Source organism: Pantherophis guttatus, chromosome 2 (genome assembly GCF_059756535.1).
Source record: "Pantherophis guttatus breed Tessera chromosome 2, ASM5975653v1, whole genome shotgun sequence".
Classification (NCBI taxonomy): domain Eukaryota; kingdom Metazoa; phylum Chordata; class Lepidosauria; order Squamata; family Colubridae; genus Pantherophis; species Pantherophis guttatus.
In genome coordinates, this window is record NC_142064.1 from 37,683,816 (window position 1) to 37,702,949 (window position 19,134).

The 19,134-nt window shown below is 38.4% G+C and overlaps 1 protein-coding gene across 2 annotated transcripts in view; it reads right to left on the reverse strand.

The window, feature by feature from the left end:
- The window catches only part of ACOT12 (acyl-CoA thioesterase 12), a 30,341-nt gene extending 12,244 nt beyond the window's left edge, over positions 1-18,097 (reverse strand). Inside the window, exons 1-7 of one of the 2 annotated variants that reach the window (XM_034441210.3) lie at positions 17,656-18,097; positions 12,837-12,906; positions 6,858-6,918; positions 5,918-6,019; positions 4,816-4,951; positions 2,970-3,126; positions 561-680 (exon numbers count right to left, since the gene is read on the reverse strand). In XM_034441210.3, the coding sequence (XP_034297101.2) occupies positions 561-680; positions 2,970-3,126; positions 4,816-4,951; positions 5,918-6,019; positions 6,858-6,918; positions 12,837-12,906; positions 17,656-17,773 (764 nt within the window). In that variant the 5' untranslated portion in view covers positions 17,774-18,097. The remainder of the gene's footprint in view (positions 1-560; positions 681-2,969; positions 3,127-4,815; positions 4,952-5,917; positions 6,020-6,857; positions 6,919-12,836; positions 12,907-17,655) is intronic. The other variant, XM_060690634.2, reaches the window with a different exon arrangement.
- Between the last annotated feature and the right edge of the window lie 1,037 nt (positions 18,098-19,134).

Consider the following 19,134-nt stretch of genomic DNA (forward strand, 5'->3'; position numbering starts at 1 on the left):
ATATTGTGACCTATCACAATGTTTTTGCCTTTGTGGAGCCGGGGTAGCCGTGGCCTGCGTGTGACACATCTGGCCCATAAGCAGGCAGTTGACAGGCATGACCTAGAACAGTGATGGTGAAACTTTTCAGCACCGAGTGCGCGTGCTTGTTGGGGCTACAATCTGGAAGAGGAACTGCTGAGGGTGCATGTGTGCACCGGGAAATGAACTTCCGGTTTCCGGCATGCACATGCGCACCGGCCAGCTGGTCTTCCAGTTTCTGGCACGCATGCGCACGTGACAATCAGCTAGCCAGCACGCATACAAGGTCTTCTTTTCGGGGGAAACAGTATATATACACACACACGCACACACAGTGTGATATATATATGCATATTCTTATATATATATATATATATATATATATTGTGTTATACAGAATGCTTCAACATCAAAGCTTCTTCAAGCAAGACTATACGTATTTGCAGTGTAGTTTTGCACACACACACACATATATATCATATATATATATGAGAGAGAGAGAGAGAGATGATAAATATTCGTAATATATAGTATTTTACCTTTTCTGAAAAGTATTATTAACTATAGCATTGAAAATAAGGCGGTCACCAACAGTTGAAGGTCCTCGGAATTTGAACATATCTACAGATTTCAGAGTTGGATGCACATGACACAGGCGGCTGAATGAAAGCAAACAAAATAAAATACATATTTTTTATGGCAATGCAACTCTGTAAGATTTCTACATAAATACTGCACAAAACTGATTTTCAAGTTTAAACTAGCTCTGAAAAAATTAATAAAAGGTATTCAATGAGAAGTTGTGAAGTTTAAGAATTGTGCTTTAATATTCATATTTGGGAACAATCCTGTATATTTTTTATAGATACAACATTACATTCTTTCTTAAATTTTAATGTAATCTCATAATTAGTCAATATTGCTTGGCTAATAAATCCAAAGGGATTTTAATGAAGTTTTATTTGGGGCTGTTCCAAATTTATCAAGATTTACTGCATCTTTTAGAAATGTTGGGAAAAAAACCACCTGTTGTGGCCCACAGTGATTTACATAAAAATAATTTTTAAAAATTGGCCCAATGCCGTAGAAGATGTATTTTAAAGCCTACAAAGAGAAAGTGATATGGAAACAATGATATGGGAACTTCCCATGCAAATTTAAGTAGCCCAGCTGGAAAAAGGACAGCAACTCTAGGATTTTCTTTTTTCAATGCATATATTAGGAAACTAGTTGTAGCACATTACCAACTATGTTGCTCATTTTTTTTTCACTAATCAAGCTTCTTGAAAAATTCTGTGAAATCAAAGCAACATGTTGACAAATAAGGGAATTTGTCAGTAACAAATTCTTAAGTAGTGACTTACATCTGTATCATCAACGATCACACAATCACCTCTTTGTTTGTATTTTTACAAATACAAATGAAATCCTTTCATTTATATGTGAAAATAAATCTAGATTTATTTAGATTTATTTTAATACATAAATGTTCTATAACACTTTGGCTAAGAACTCAGTGTTTGTATGAGTCCAAAATTTTTAACCTTTGTTTAGCAATGACATTGTTTTGGGCCATTATTTATCCTTAGCGTAACTCAATTACCTCTTTATGATGTACCAGAATTGTTAAATGTGCACAATTATCTGTTTCTAATTAATTTAACTGAGCATCATTATAATGCATTCAAATTACTTTGGATTTCATTAGGAATAATTTGCTCCTCCTATTTAAATTGCTAAATATCTAATTTGCAATACTCACAGTTAAGGGCACCAGCAGATTAATATCAGACCAGATGTGAAGGATATATAGGTTTGTTGTCTATTTTGTTCTTAATGTTGTTATTGAAAATTAAAATAATTTTATTAAGGCAAGACTTCTGTGCTTTCGTATAGATCTTATTCTAAAAGATTATTTCCGGATCTAATGTTTGCTTAGTATTACAATAGTTAAAAATGAACAAAGGATAAAATTCCTCATCATGGCAATGGTCTTTTATTTGTACAGTAAGAATATTCTTTACAGGTCCCTAAACTGATCAGTCCTCTAGGGCAGATTTTAATGTTGGGAAATTACATGGCAGATGAGAAACTATTCTTTTTTATAGATGGTATTAGTTCCATCACTTGATAAACTGTGCTAGATATCATCCATAAACTTTAGATAAACCATTCTGAGTTTTAACTTCACTTTGTGTTTTGCGAACAGCCTTTTTAAAAACTAAACGGCCTCTTTTTATTCTTCGGCAGTGTGTGGCCATAGCAACTCTGCCACCTTCCAAAGGTCAAATCTAATTGTGAGTTGTTTTACAAAAGCTTTGCGGCAAGGTCATTTATTTCTCAAGCAGAATAGACCGTTTTTGGTTACCATTTAGCAATGTTTCTAATGTATTTCCATAAAATACAGTAGAATTTTAACCTTACTGGTTATGCTCCTTATTTTTCTTATTACAACTATTTAGTTTCTTACAGCTAAATATGACCCCTGTTTTGTCCGATCGGATGTATTACAGATATTTGGTGTATATGTTTACGGAGAAATGTTGCTTTCTTGGGTCTTTGGTGATTATAACCTTTGATAGATTTACAATTTTAATAAAATGATTTATTTATCTGGCAACGAAGCAAAAGCAGTTATTATTGCGTATAAGTTCAGGTTACGAATCAGAGCTACATGAATAATGAATGGGAATGACACATCGAACATCCTGACAATGAATCTGGCCCACTGGAGTGTGAAGGGAATTCTAATAGAAATTCATGTCTCTCACACACAAAGAAAGAGCTGCATGTACCCTGCAATTGGGGGAGGAGGATGGAATTCTCTGTGTGATGAGATGAACATTCAGTGAGACCCTCCCTCCTCTTATTTTTCCCTAGTAGCCATTATTTCTCACTAAATGTGCCCGATAATATCTAATACAGAAGAAAGTTCTTTGAAAAGGCACCTTGCTGAAATAGTAGCCACTGTTTCCATCCAAGCCATAATTTGGCCACCAAATGTATTTCCTTGATGATTGGCATGAGGAGGCAGGACGAGTTCAATACTCTGCACATGAGTGCAATCGGTGTAAACCACATCTTTCTCTTTACTGCAGACATGATCTAGAACATATAACCCTGGTGTTAGGATAATTGCCAAGCACTCCAAGTACACATACATTTCAACTGAAGTTACAATGTTTTATTCTAGCACAGCTTTATTGAATTTCATAGACATCGATAACATTTGTATTGCATTAGAAAAATCCTATCACTTCCAAATTCTTTTAGAACAGACATTTCTCACGTGCACTATTATTACAGGAAGTTCTCCAGTTATGAAAGCAATTGGGACTGCAATTTCTGTGGCTAAACAGTGCTGCTGCAAAGAACAACATCACATGACCGCATCACTTAGCAACAGTAATCTTGTAGTCCAAGCTTCTGTCATAACTCCAAGACTATACAGGTCATTAAGTAGGAAGAGACAGGATCTCCAGATAATCAAGCTAGCAAGTGAAAGCTGTGGGTGAGAGCTCTGGGCAGGCCGGGCTTGCTGTGGTCAAGAGGGGGGTTGCCGATGGCAGGGATTCCGGAGCATGGGAGGGTGTTGTGGTGGGTACCAAGGACAGGCACTCCAGAGTGCAGGCAGAAAAACAGCACCAGGGAAACTTGGAAATCACAATCATGTGATTGCAGCTCACTGTAACATCATAATTGCCAGCCAGGCACTGAGCACCCATATCACACTCCTGTGATTATGGAAATATTGTGATGGTTGGAACGGCAAGAGCTGGTTGTAGGTCCCCTATGTTCCGTGCTTTCACAACTTTGAATGGTCACTGAATAACCCAAGGACTACCTGTATTGATTCTGATCTCTAAAAATGTCATGTTATATATCTTTAGAGACCAAATTGATTAGTTAGAATTATAATGGTATTTAAATGTATTTTAGAGATAAAATAGGAAAGAAAATACAGTATCTTTCTATTATCAGGAAGGAAGATATTCCTACTAAAAGTGTATGTTTTTGTTTTAAATGCCAGCCAGGCTAATCTGTCACATGATTCCACTTGACCTAAATTAAGCCTTTGGCTTCTGTCCCAGTTTCATTAGTTTTATAATCCCAGAGTTGTAGTTGGATCCACCTAACTGCCTTGCATTTTGGATTTACTTATCAGCCTATTAAATTAGTAATTTCAACAATATAATTGAGCTTTGCTTCTTTTTTAGTGAACTCTGTGCTCATTTTCAGCAAAGCAATCTTATCATTTGATAAATTCATCCTTACTTTATCTACTTTTTTTAGGATGGGCCCAATGCTTGTTTCAATAATATTCTCTTAAAAGTGAAGATCTGAAAATACATAAGCTGCTTTCTAATGATATGCCTTGCATAAACAAAGTGTGTATGGGGGTGGGGTGGATGGGGTGATTGTATAAGTTGAAAGAATGGGTTCTATCGTTTGTCTTGATTCTGTTTCAATGCATGCATTAATTATAAGTTCAGAAACACGTTGATGTTAGAGTATGGAAACGAAACAATGACTAGAGAAAGCAATAAGCTAATGGCAAGCTTGTCTATATTGCTCCTAGTTTTTGGAGATCTAAAGCAGGAATATCACCTCACAGAAGGGCATGTGGCTTTCCTTTATATCTTTTCATATTTTATATTTTTCATAAATGATACATTACACAATGCTGTGAGTTCCCAGGGCTTTTTCATTCAAACGATGCAGCCAAGGAACCACTGGAACTTCTCCCCATTTCAGAGAATTGGAAATGAGGAACATAACATTTGTTTTACTGACCATTATCCATGCCACATTTATCCATTAGATCATTTAATACACGTTCATGATCCAGTCGAATTTTTCTTCGCTCAGCAGCCAGGGCATGCTCTATGAAATCTTGCACAGTGAGAAGCTTGACTGGCTTTAGGTTAATCTAAATATTAAAAAAGAAAAGAAAACAGTATCAGCAAGTCATAGTAAAATTATATTATGAACCCATTAACAGTAAAAAAATTATTTCTGCCACATTATTTCTGTATCTGTAGTAGTACAGATTCTACTACATCTGTAGTAAGCTTAATACTAACCTAAAATATTTACTAACCTAAAACCTACTAATCATTTAATAAACAATTTCTAATAATTTATACAATATTCTAAACATGAAAACAAAAATCATGAAAAAAAACCTAGAAATGCAAGATGCTAGGGATTATTCTACATCTTTAAACTCTATAACTCAGTTTGCTGCCCAGTCTACAATGTCCTTAAATAGTTGATTTCAATGATCCTCATTAGCTTTAGTGTACAGGTGATCCCCCAAACTATTTCCTTGCAATAAATGGAACTATGGAGATGTGAACAGAACTTGCACTCATTCATTGCCTCCCCAGATTTGCTCCGAGTGATTTTTCAGTGCTGTAGTGCAATGCTGCAGATTTTTAGAGATATCCAGGTAGACGAGAAAATGTAATTGCCTTTCCATTCTTTAAGCAAAAGCTATCCTAGCAGCACATATTGTTAATTGTATATTGTCCTAAACATTCTAGATTACCAAGATCATTGGCAATGGTATATGTGAAAATGGGTTCCTTTTTTAAAAATAAAAATTTAAATATGGCAGCTTAGGAACAATGCTAATAATATCTGCAAGCAAAATGAATGTTTTATATTAGTGAATTATATAAATACATTATTTCAAAAAAGGAATTGCTGAAAATAATACATGGCGCAAGAAAATATTTAGAAAAGGTACAATGAAGTTATTACTCAGAAGTAAAATTTTTCATTCTTTTATTGTCAATTTTAAAAAAAAGGAAACAGTAAATAATAATGGCTTTCTGGCAAGTTCACAAAGTTAGAAAACAGAAACATTAGAATTTTTCAATGAAATGTTTACCTTCTCTTTTTCTACTGGCCTTGCAACGTATGTAGAGAAAGCCACACAAATTAGTTTTTGAACATTAGTTAAGGGATCCTGTAATGTAACTCTGACACCAACCTATGTGCAGATAACAAAGCCATTGTTGAATTCTAGGCAATTACATAATTGTGAACAAGTGCATTAGTAACAACTATTCTTTTCATCTTAATGGAAATAAGAAGCTTTACTTTTTTCATGTATACATCATAATCCCAAGCAACTATGCGGCACTATTAGAATCCACATCCCAATCCAGACACCTGATGATGATTTTATCTCCCACATGGAAATCCCTCGGCTGCAACCTCCTTCTCGCCCACCAGCACTGCCGGTTGGAACTCTGAATGGCCCAGAACTCAGTATGGTGGCTGTGACAGGGATATGAAAAAGGAAACCCCCAGCTGCTGCCACCACTGTGGTGAAGGGGCCACCCCAATCTGGCTGCTCCCAGCTGGCCACGCCAAGTTGACCCATTCTATGCTGGAATTGTCACTGCTAAGCGGGACATTCACATGATAGCTAGACATTTGTATTTATTACAGTAATTCAATTTGTTTATTTAATCTTTATCACATCTTTTATTAGAGGTTTACTGCTGTAGCCTCTTAATTTTAACTGCACAAACAAGTCTTTATAAGACATAGGGCTGAGAATGACTGGCACAGAGTCACTTATAGACTAACTTCAGTTTCTATGTTCAACTCTTTCAACTTTGAAAAAAAATGTTTTATTTAAATATTTAGAGATTTAATATAATGCTGAATTTGGAAAATAAAGCTATTAAGAGTATGGAAATGAATGAAGAAAAAGCCATCTGTGATGGAATTTGCATGAATTCATTTCTTCCCTTGCTTCATCCTGCCTAAATATAATAAAATATAGTATTTCAACTTAAATAAATACACTTATCTCTTACCTCCATACTGGTAGTGAATGCCCTGTTTACCTTTGCTGTAATGCTGATAATCTGCCCAACTCTGTTTAAAAAAATCATATATAATTACAATATCCAAAACTGTAATGTACACCTATGTGTTTTGGAAATAACTGATATAGAAATCATATAATTTCAAATATCCTATCTTAATATTATGGCCAGAAGTGAAGGGGGAGTGGAAAAAGACTCTCTATGGATCTCAAAAGATTATTGTCCTTTTTCCTTAAATGTCAATGGCAGGAATACTGGCCAAGCAAACTCTTTTCACAATTAGTCGCACTTGAAGAAAGAATTTACAAGGGAGCCTTTAAATCTGAATTTAAATCTAAATTTAGAACTGTCCAGGTAACAACTCAATGCCTGATTGTTTTGTCCATTTAGCTTAATGTCATGAAAACTAAGTGGCAACACGTCTCCAAAACATTAAAATTTCCCACTTTGCATACTAACTGTTTCAGAGTTGGTATTCAGCAGGTTCTGACCAGTTCTGGAGAACCAGTAGCGAAAATTTTGAGTAGTTCGGAGAACTGGTAAATACCACCTCTGACTGGCCCTCCCCCTCTATTCTCTGCCTCCCGAGTCCCAGCTGATCGGGAGGAAATGGGGATTTTGCAGTAACCTTCCCCTGGAGTGGGGTGGGAATGGAGATTTTACAGTATCCTTCCCCTGCCATGCCCACCAAGCCACGCCCACAGAACCGGTAGTAAAAAAAATTGAATCCCACCACTGAACTGTTTGTTTTATCTGGTCCTAGAGCAGCAATCCCCAACGCTTTTGACACCAGGGACCAGCTTTGTTGGAAACAAGTTTTCCATGGAGTGGGAGATGGTTTCAGTTTTGCGCGCTCATCTGCTGCTCACCTCCAGCTGTGTGGCCTGGTTCCTAACAGGCCACAGAGCGGTACCAATCCATTGTGGCGTGGGGGTTGGGGATCCCTGTCCTAGAGATTGAAACTAGGAACCTTTGGAAACTGTTTACCAAGCCAGACTATTAGTCAATTTAGAATTTCAATCAGAAGTATTTGCTTCTCTTAGGGAAGGTAGGAAGTAATTTAGGACCTTGTTGAAGAATGCTTCAACAAAGGATTCTGTCATTTTCTAGATAGTTTATTATTTTTATTTTTATTTTATTTCCAATTTCTATACTGCCCTTCTCCCTGAGGACTCAGGGCAGTGTACAGCCAGAATTAAAAACATGCAATACAAATATTAAAAAACAATTAAAATATCTATAAATTTGGCCCAAAATTAAAAATCACTACCAATTAAAACATTTTAAAATTTCTTCTTAAGCCAGCCCGGCTTGCTGGAAAAAATGGATTTTAAGGGCACGGCAGAAGGCACTGAGGTCTTGGATTCTCCTTATCTCTGGGGGCAACTGATTCCAGAGGGTAGGTGCCCCCACAGAGAAGGCCCTCCCCCTTGGGGGTCACCAGCCTACACTGTTTGGCTGATGACACCCCGAGGAGGCCCTCTCTGTGAGACCGCACGGGTCGATGGGAGGTCGTCAGTAGCAGCAGGCGGTCTCGAAGATAGCTAGGCCCTATGCCATGGAGCGCTTTAAAGGTGACGACCAACACCTTGAAGCGCACCGAAGACCACCGGGAGCCAGTGCAGCTCACGCAGGAGCGATGTTACATGGAAGCGCCATGCTGCTCCCGTCACTACCCGCGCTGCTGCGTTCTGGACCAGTTGGAGCCTCCGGGTGCTCCTCAAGGGGAGCCCCATGTAGAGAGCGTTGCAGTAGTCAAGGCGAGAGGTGACGAGGGCATGAGTGACTGTGCACAGGGAATCCCGATCAAGAAAGGGCCGCAACTGGCGAATCAGGTGAACCTGACAAAAGGTCCCCCTGGTTACAGCCGTCAGATGTTCCTCTAAGGACAGCTGCATATCCAGGAGGACTCCCAGATTACGAGCCCTCTCTGTGTGGACCAAAGACTCGCCCCCAATAGTCAGTGATGGAGTCAACTGGCTATATCGGGATGCTGGGAGCCACAGCCACTCAGTCTTGGAAGGGTTGAGCTTGAGCCTTTCTTCCCCATCCAGATCCGCACAGCCTCCAGGCACTGGGACATCACTTCAAGGGCATCATTGGGGTGGCCTGGGGTGGAGATGTACAGCTGGGTGTCATCAGCGTACTGGTGGTATCTCACCCCGAAGCCACAGATGATCTCGCCCAGCGGCTTCATATAAATGTTGAACAGAAGGGGCGAGAGGACCAATCCCTGCAGCACTCCACAGATGAGAGGCCTTGAGGTCGACCTCTGCCCCCCTGACAACACAAACTGCGACCGGTCAGAGAGAAAGGAGGAGAACCACCGCAACACGGTGCCTCCCACCCCGAACTCTTCCAGCCGGTGCAGCATGATACCATGGTCGATGGTATCAAAAGCCGCTGAGAGGTCTAACAGGACCAGAACAGAGGAGCAATCCCTGTCCCGAGCCCTCCAAAGATCATCAACCAACACGACAAATTTCCGTGCTGTGCCCAGACCTGAAACCCGACTGGAACGGATCTAGATAAGATGTTTTCTCCAGGAATTGTGGAAACTGTCGCGCGACCACACTCTCAACAACCTTCGCCATGAAGCGAAGGTTGGAGACAGGACGATAGTTGGTCAATATTGCCGGATCCAGGGATGGCTTCTTGAGCAGAGGCCTCACCACCGCCTCTTTCAAGGCAGCGGGGAAGTGACCCTCACTCAACGAAGCGTTGATAACACCCTGGAGCCAGCCTCGTGTAACCTCCCGGGAAGCCAGTACCAACCAGGAGGGACACGGGTCCAGTAAACATGTGGCCGCACTAAGTCTCCCCAAAATCCTGTCCACATCATCGGGAGTCACAGCATCAAACTACTCCCAGATAACATTCTCAAGACTATTCCTCGGCACCCTGCCCTGATCTACCCAGTCAGAGTCCAAATCCCCCCAGATCTGAGCGATTTTGTCATACAGGTATTGTCCGAAATCCTCCGCCCTGCCTTCCAAGGGATCCTCCACTAGTTAGTGTCACTTAAGGAACATTGCTTTTGTTCTCTAGAACCTTGGATCTCTGAAGAATGCACCTTATCAGAACAAACTACACAAATCCTATTTAATTCATTATGATACTTTATCCAATTATCTTCTGTGTATGTTTATAATCCAATTTCTATGTTGATATTTTTTATTTAAAATCAGAGACCAAACAGACAGATAAAAAAAATTGATCAAAAGACCAAATTCAATTCCAGTGCTTTCTAATGATGATCACTGTTGAAAAGAATTTATCTATTTACAAGAAAACACTGGATGGATCTAATTAAACATGCACTATCTCTTCCGCAGGTCATCCTAAACACTTAGGAAGTATTATTAACCCTGAGGGCTATTTGTTTCAATGTTGGGAGTGTACTGCTTGCTTCCATCACAACAAAAGTGCATGTTTTTAACACAGACCTTGGGAATTAGAATGCAAGGAACATTGCCCTGTCACAGACCATTGCATTTTCATTTGTGACTGATGAGAACCTTTTGAATGTAGCAGTCTGAGAGCTCTTGCTAAGGATCCAGGAACAAATGCAAGAGTCCAAAGTGCAAATATTTGTGCAATAAAAATATAAGAACAGGAAATGATTCTATAATGTAGGGGGAAAAGGCTCTATTTTCTTCTCTGAAAGGTTGAAAATTCCATGCTCCAAAAATACCAAACACAGCTGTCCTACATACGAAGTGGAATAGTACATAATTGGCCTAAATATTATATTATAGCCAATTTGCTACATGTATTGTGTTCATTTTTCTTGTGAAAAAGCATGTTTGGGTAGGATTCAGTTGTCCCAAGAATTTAGTAACATAATTATTTTTCAAATTTCTGAACCGGCAGCTCCTTCAGAGGGATTCTGGGCAGTATACAATAAAGTATATATAAAAACAGTACATAAAAGTTTAAAAAATTAAAAAGAAGCAAGGATAATAAAACACTGTTAAAATTACTTAAAATTACTAGCCACAGCTGCACTCCCCATTCAAGGCCACAGAGCCATGTTTTAATTCCTTTTCAGAAGGCCAGGAGAGTGGGAACCTGCCTTACAGTGGTGGGATTCAAATTTTTTTACTACTGGTTCTGTGGGCGTGACTTGGTGGGCATGGCATGGCGGGTGTGGCTTGATGGGTGTGACAGGGGAAGGATACTGTAAAATCTCCATTCCCTCCCCACTCCAGGGGAAGGTTAATGCAAAATCCCCATTTCCTCCCGATCAGCTGGGACTCAGGAAGCAGAGAGTAGACGGGGGCGGGGCCAGTCAGAGGTGATATTTACCGGTTTTCCGAGCTACTCAAAATTTCCGCTACTGGTTCTCCAGACCTGGTCAGAACCTGCTGAATACCACCTCTGCTGCCTTACCTCCAGGGGAAGAATATTACACAGGGTGGGGGCACTTTTCCAGAAATCTAAATTAAAGAACACACCTTTCATTTATAAAGAAAAAAATCCCTGTTTTGGAACATTTTTTTCTTGTTGTTGGCAAGTACATCCACCTGTCAAAGTAATGTAAATGAAGCGGGCTCTGATAGATGACCACTGGATAACTTTCTATTCACTCTATTCTAAAAAGCAATGCATCCGGTTGGAAAAAGTACAAACTCAGCCAAAATCCTTTTGGTACCTCTAGGAGGCCTCTAAGTTGTCAGAAGAAAGGAACATTCTAATGACATACAGCTTAAAGGTTGGTTAGGTCAAGGGGATCCACATGAGTTAAAAGTTGTCTATCGTCAGAAGATGATTTGAGTCTATGCTTCAGTAATCTACAAAAAGAATTATAACTGTTTTGCAAAGAAACTCAGTAATTAGGAAATGTCAATTAAAAATGACAAATGTATATGACCATATGAATTGCTGAGTTAACAGAATCCTTTGTCTAGAAGGGTATAAAACCATTGTACCTAATTTCTGTCTTTGTTCAATGCTTCATGTACAGAGCTTTGAACCTATTGCGCAATATACAAATTGTCTCTGATTAATCCAAAAGTTGTGTTTGTCTTATTAAATCCACAACAAAAGGAATCTTGGATATTAATTGAAATAAATCATTATTATCCTTTTAATCCAAACAAATGGCTTACAATTTGGAATGTAGTCTTGGCCTTTTGGTTAAGATCAAATGTAACATGTAGTGGATGCACTCTGTTTTTGAACATTTTGTTATTTTCCCACCTAGCATCAAATTGAAATGCAGTCACAAACCTTTAAGTGTTGAATTTTGTGGAACATTTTTAAAATTTGTTCTCATTTTCTTTCACTAAAGGTAATTATGCACAGCAGTGCTGCTGGGGTATTTAATCTTAGGTTCAATGCAATTGGAGATGTCAAAATAACTGAATCAGCCCTTTCCCCCTTTAAATGGAATGCAGTGCTACATCTGCTGGTTCTTCCTTGCAAATGTCTCTCCCAGCCCAGTTTGTTTTTCATTTCAAACCATTTGGAGGAAATCAACTGGAGACCATTTACAGGGAAAATAACAGAAAATGAAAGTAAGAAAGAACTTACTTTCTTTAGGACATGAAAGGAAGCAACTATTCCTTGAACAACCACATTATAAATTCATGAAGCATGTACAAGAAATGTGACAATTAATGACTTTTTAATTTATCAATAATATTCATTATCAGATCAAAAAATTAAGAATTAATACCTTTCTAAAAATAATTTAAATTTAATGTTAAGAATTAAACTGTAAGAAACAAAACAAATTAAGTTGCAACTCTCAGATTTTCACAGTAAATGCTTTATTTACTGTTAAGAGTAGAAAAGATCAATATATTGTATCTATAGAAATTTAAATTTTCTATTTTCTTATAATGCTTTTGCAATGAATCATATTCCTAAAGTGCCAATTATATTTCTATGTTTATATATACTGATTAAAACTACGGTATTAACTAACAAACTATAGTAAAGCTTGATAAAATTAAGATCTACCTGGCTGTCTCTTCAAACTGTATGTCATCCACTGATGCTGTTACACAGGGAATGCCAGCATGTTTTTCAGCTTAGAAGAAAATAGAGTTTATTGGAGGTAAAATTAAGTACTGGGAAAAAAAACAGCTTATTTATTTATTTTATTTATTTGTTTGTCAAACACGTATAAGATAACAGATATAAGTATAAACATGATCATGAATACAGTATAAGGATACGAATAAATGGGGACAGTAGGACAGGGACGGTAGGCAGGTTGGTGCGCTTATGCACGCCCCTTACTGACCTCTTAGGAATGGGGTGAGGTCAATAGTAGATACATCATATAAATTTACATCATATAAATATATCATATAAATACATCATATAAACAGTAGATACATCATATAAATTTATATTAGCATCCATTAACTTTTAAGCAAGATTATTTTACTATTTTAAGATATTTTTAGAAAAGATATCGAAGAATGCATTGTTGTATGATTGTTTGTCCAATATAAAATAATCCAGTACTGAAATGCAGCATTCAACTTTTATGAGAGTAACACTTATGCATTGAGGCATCTCTGCACAGACATGCCAAGAACTGTGTTATTATGTCTGTATGGTAAAATTTAAAAATTATGTAATGTTTGTATAATACTAATGTTAAAATGATGAAGAAACTGTTCACACCCTTGAAGCTCAGATAAAATGACCACTGGACTGAATAATTATAATTTCTGTCTTTTTCCCCCCCTCTCCATGCAGTTTACATAAAAATTGGGATGGCAAACCAGCTCATGATGTGAGAGTTCCCTGACTGCAGATAAAGGAATAAACTTCCTTCTTCCAAGTCAGACGACCGCCTTACTTATCACAGCATTAGATTTCAGAAACCTTATCTGCGCCCTGAGATACCTTTGTTGAACCTGGGAGCTGATATGGGAAAAGCAAGCCGTCACCTGTTATTATGATATGCTTCTTTTTTATTCCTATTAAATAACTAAGATTGATCCAGCAGCACACAAATATAATACGCAAAAACAAAAAATATACTCTGCTTGGAAAAAAATATTGCCATATTTTTTATCATGATTTTTAAATTAGCTTATATTCTAATTTCAATTTCAATTCATTCAATGGAGTGCTTCAGAATGCTTCCTTCCATTTCTAGATTCCCAGAAAACATCAGTTATACTAGATATATACTGTATAAACATATATTATATATAGATAATATATATATATATATTTAGATTATAGATAGATACCATGTTTCCCTGAAAATAAGACCCTGTCTTATATTTTTTTTGAACCCTGAAATAAGCGCTTGGCCTTATTGCCATGTGCTCAAAAGCCCAATTGGGCTTATTATCAGGGGATGTCTTATTTTGGGGGAAACAGGGTAGATAGATAGATTATAATTTTCTCTTCAAAACCAGAATTGAGTAGGAAAGAATGCTTAAAGGATTAAGACTTCATTGTACTGAAGAACACCTAAATACTGTCAAAAATAAAGTTTTTGGGAAACGATTTACAATGTTTGAATCATGTACTGTATTGCACAAATTACCATAAAACTGGGTAAGCAATTTAAATATTACACATTTTTTAAATATTTAAATGAGGTATTGCCTTGGAAGACTGAGTAGAATAAATTAGGAACAAGTAAGACAATTATGAAATCATAAAAGAACAACCAGCATTAAAACTGTTGTATGGGAAAATCTTTTCCTCCATTCTGCTTAATGTAGAAATTTAGGATGCCTACTGTGTAAGTCCTTAGAAACACACAAATCCAAATCTGCAAAGGATTACTGGGGCTTTTCATTGGAACACTTGCTAATTGGAACTCTTCCTTATGAGTGTAAATGAACTTGCACTCAATTAAAGCTTCTATTTATAAGGTCCTGCTCAGTTTTTGTAAACATCTCTCTCCAAAGAAGTACAAATTCTTGGTTAGATAAGGTTTAATCCAACCAAACAATTATAAATATGCCTGATATAACTTTTTAGATAAATATATTATTTCCTAGAATGACAGAGTTGGAAGGAACCTTGAAGGTATTCTAGTCCAAACCCCTGTTCAGGCAGGAAGCCCTATATTTCAGACAAATGGTTGCCCAATCTTTTCTTAAAAACTTCACAGTGCTGAAGCATTCACAACTTCTGGAGTCAAGTTGTTCCACTGATTGTTGTTTGACATCTAAGGAGCTAGAAGAATTTTTAATTTGCATACTAGAAGGAAAAAGAGCCTTATATAATAGCAGCTAAGTTCTTGATTTGATATGGCAGGTTGATTCTGAACCATGCCTATCAAAGAGAAGAATTGTGGGGAGGGCACATCACAACTGCCTTCTAGAACTTGAGGTGCTGTCACAAAGAAAAGGGGTTTACTTATTCTCCAAAGCACCAGAGGAAAGGACAAGAAGTAATGGGTGGAAACGTTTTAAAGAAATATCCAACCTAAAGAAATTTTCTGACAATGAGAACAATTAGTCAATGGAATAGCTTGCCTTCCAGAGTTGTGGGTGCTCTATCACTAAAGGTTTTCAAAAAATCTTCAGTGGACAACTATTTGACCTGAACAATCATTTGACCTGGATGACACTGGACAACCATTTGACAAGGATGGTATAAGGTCTCCTGTCTTGAGCAGGATATTGGACTATAACACCTCGAGTTCGCTTCCAAAACTATGGTTCGATATTCTATGAAGTATTTAATTATGTTTTATAAAGCCTACAAAGCATAAACATCTTAAAATTACAATGTAAGATCAAAGCAGCAGCTTAGCATAGATATAATCAAATCTCTGTTGAAAAACTGTATGGGTAAAATGTGAGATCAAAACACAAAGCAGTCCAAAGAAATCAATGTTAAAAATAAATAAATTTAATGGAGCTAGAAACTGGAATTAGTGGGTTTGCACTAAAAATATTCCAAAATGAAGAAAAATTCTTAAAAGAATAATTGTCATAACAGCTTACTTATTACTGGTATTCTTTATTTCCTTCTACATTGTTGTAATAGATTACATATTGGTTCAAAGAAGCAGCCATAAAATTAATATACAGTTAGCATTCTGCAATTCAGAATGGGGGCCTGTGCAGAGAGTTGAAAAAGTCAAGAAGTAGAAAACATGTTTTCTGTTGAATTATTATGATAGGTTGCATAGTCAGCCAGAAATTTAGTCTGGATCTGGCTTTTTTTTTTTGTCCACTATCAAGTCCTTCCCAAGGACCTGGGGAGGCAGATGTTTCTATTTAATAATTTTAAAGGTATCATCAACCATCATAAGATGTAAGCTGTTCCTAGCAAAACTGCTTTTTGCAATTGACTGGTGATTTTGTTAATGTGCATTGGGCTAGAAAGTGGGAAATCATGTGTTCAAGTCCCATCTTAGCCATGAAAGCCAGCTGGATGATGTTGGGCCAGTCACTCTCTCTCAGCCCAACCTATCTTATAAGGTTGCTGTTATGGGAAAATAGGAAGAGGAAGGTGTGTTGGATATTTTCACTGCCTTGAGTTATTTGCAAACATAATAAAGTCAGGATACAAATAAATAAAACGGCACAATTTTATTATTTTTTATTATATTTTTATAATTTTTTATTCCTGCAGTTTTTATCCAATTAAACTATCAGACATTAAATCAGCATTCTCCAATCTAGGGACATGCATATGAACTGGGACTGCCGTTCCAAGATGCACCAAGCAACCAAGATAAACCAACGTGCCTATAATCTGTTAGTAATGGTTAATAATGGTTAAGGACCAAAGTTGCAAAATACTATAAAGGTAAAGGTTCCCCAGGACATGCGTGCTAGTCATTTCCATCTCTAGGGATGGTGCTCATCTCTGTTTCTAAGCCGAAGAGCCAGCGCTGTCCAAAGACGTTTCCGTGGTCATGTGGCCAGCATGACTAAACAGCGAAGGTGCACGGAGTGCTGTTACCTTTCCACCAAAATGGTCCCTATTTTTCTACTTGCATTTTTTACGTGCTTTCGAACTGCTAGGTTGGTAGAAGTTGGGACAAGTAACGGGAGCTCACTTTGTTACGTGGTGCTAGAGATTTGAACCGCTGAACTGCAGACCTTCTGATCGACAAGCTCAGCATCTTAGCCACTGAGCCACCACGTCCCTCTAAATATCAACAGGTAAACTTACTGTTGCTGGGTTCTTAAAAATATGTTTGAAAAATAAAGTTTCCTCATACAGTATAGAATGTTCTTTAGTCCAGCTATTATTTCATTAATCCAATGGTAAATTATTATTTGGATTGCCCAGAAAATTATCAGGGGCTTTATACTATATATTCCAGGATGGGTAGGTAGATAGGTAAGTTACATTCATGGTAAACTTTAAAATAATCGTAATCGAAAGACTGAAGAATTACTGATAAAACCCCACTTAAAATTTATGAAAAACAGAACTACTACTACTATCCACAGGAATTTAAGCAAGAATCCCTTTAGGTTGACTCAGCCTTCCATCCTTTTGAGGTGGGTAACATGAGGACCCAAATTATTGGGGGCAATATGCTGATTCTGTAAACCGTTTATAGAGGGCAGTAAAGCACTATAAAGCGGTATATAAATCTAAGTGCTATTGTTATTGCTATTGCACTAACTACCGTAACTAATAGTAGGCAAATATATATATATATATATAGAGAGAGAGAGATTTTCTGCTGTGTTTTTCTCCCGCCTGCCCATTGAGCCTACGGATTTTGCAGCTGCAGAAAAACCCCGGCGACCCCGCAGATGGGGTCCCCAATGCACGTCGCTCTAAGAAGGAGGTGCCCCCGCGAGAGGAAAGAGAGGCTCGCGCTTACCGGCCAGGCACGCCGTGGTATCGATCCACTTGAGAAGCTGGCCGGGGCTGAGGTCGCCGAGGTGGTTCGTGTGAGCGGGAAGGAGAGTCTGACACATGTGCACTTGCGCGCTCGCCATGGCACCGTCTCTGTCGCCGGCGAGCGTCCCTTTGCCGCGGCGGCTCTGAGGGCGAGAAACGGCCGGAGTTTCGCATTCCCTCCCCCGGTGCTGTGGCGCTCACGCGTGATTGAATGTGCCCCGGCGCGCTCCTGCGCCTCTTATGCAAGACCGGCCGCACCGTCCAACTCGGCTGTTCGCTTTTGCCACGGGTGGAAGGAGTGCGGCGGTTTCACCTTTCCCCTCCTTCTCGAGCTGTGGCAGGTAGCTGCGAGCGAGGTGTGGCTGCGTCGGTTCAGCTCCTGCGAAATAATTAGAATGAGAAATAGCGAGGTGAGGCGCATCATTGAAGCCAGTCGATTTCAGCTGTTGCGCTGCGTGACTGGAATTGTCTTCTCCAACCAGAAGCCTTTCAAGTATGTTCCGAGGCCTGTTAGCACAACTCCAACGCAGGCTGTATGGGAGATTAACAGAGTTGGAAGGGTCCTTGGAGGTCTTCTAGTCCAACCCGCTGCTCAGGCAGGAAACCCTACACCATTTCAGACAAATGGTTGTCCAATTTCTTTTTAAAAACTTCCAGTGTTGGAGCATTCACAACTTCTGGAGGCAAGTCATTCCACTGATTAATTGTTCTAACTGTCAGGAAAGTTCTCCTTAGTTGTAGGTTGCTTCTCTCCTTGGTTAGTTTCCACCCATTGCTTCTTGTCCTGCCTTAAGGTGCTTTGGAGAATAGGTTGGCTCCCTCTTCTTTGTGGCAACCACTTAGATATTGGAACACTGCTATCATGTCATCCCCTAGTCCTTCTTTTCATTAAAGGTACTCAAGTTTGTAAACCCAATATTTCTGAAGAGCTCTGTCCAGAGAAAAGCCTGGTGTAAAGTCCACAAGTTGAAAGTCAGCCTTAGGAAAATGACATGTATGGTTCTTTTTTTCCTCAAGGATCCCATCCAAGATTCTTAAATACCAGAGTAAGGAATTAAGTAAGGAATTTCCAGGGTTTTTTTGGCCATCAAGCCAGATTGTTCCCATGCCAGAAGTCATCAAGTAAGCCTAGAAAAAAATGTGTAACGCTGATACCTGCTCAAAGGAAACACGTGGAATGTTGCTCAATGTGTCACAACTTGGTAGCTTTAAACTGGAATCTTTTGTATTTCTTGTCTTCTGAGGGACACCCCATTGATTTCATGCCTAAGGCAAACTCTCCATCTCTAGGCTTTTTCAGTGAAAATTAGGCTGCACCATATACATATTTATCTGGGAGCAAGTCTTATAGAAATGTAAGAAATGTTATGGAGTTCTACAAGCTTTATTCCAAGATAATAGGGTATATAGGATTGCAGGTTTATGAGATTAAAAAGAAACAATCTTAAATATAACTATT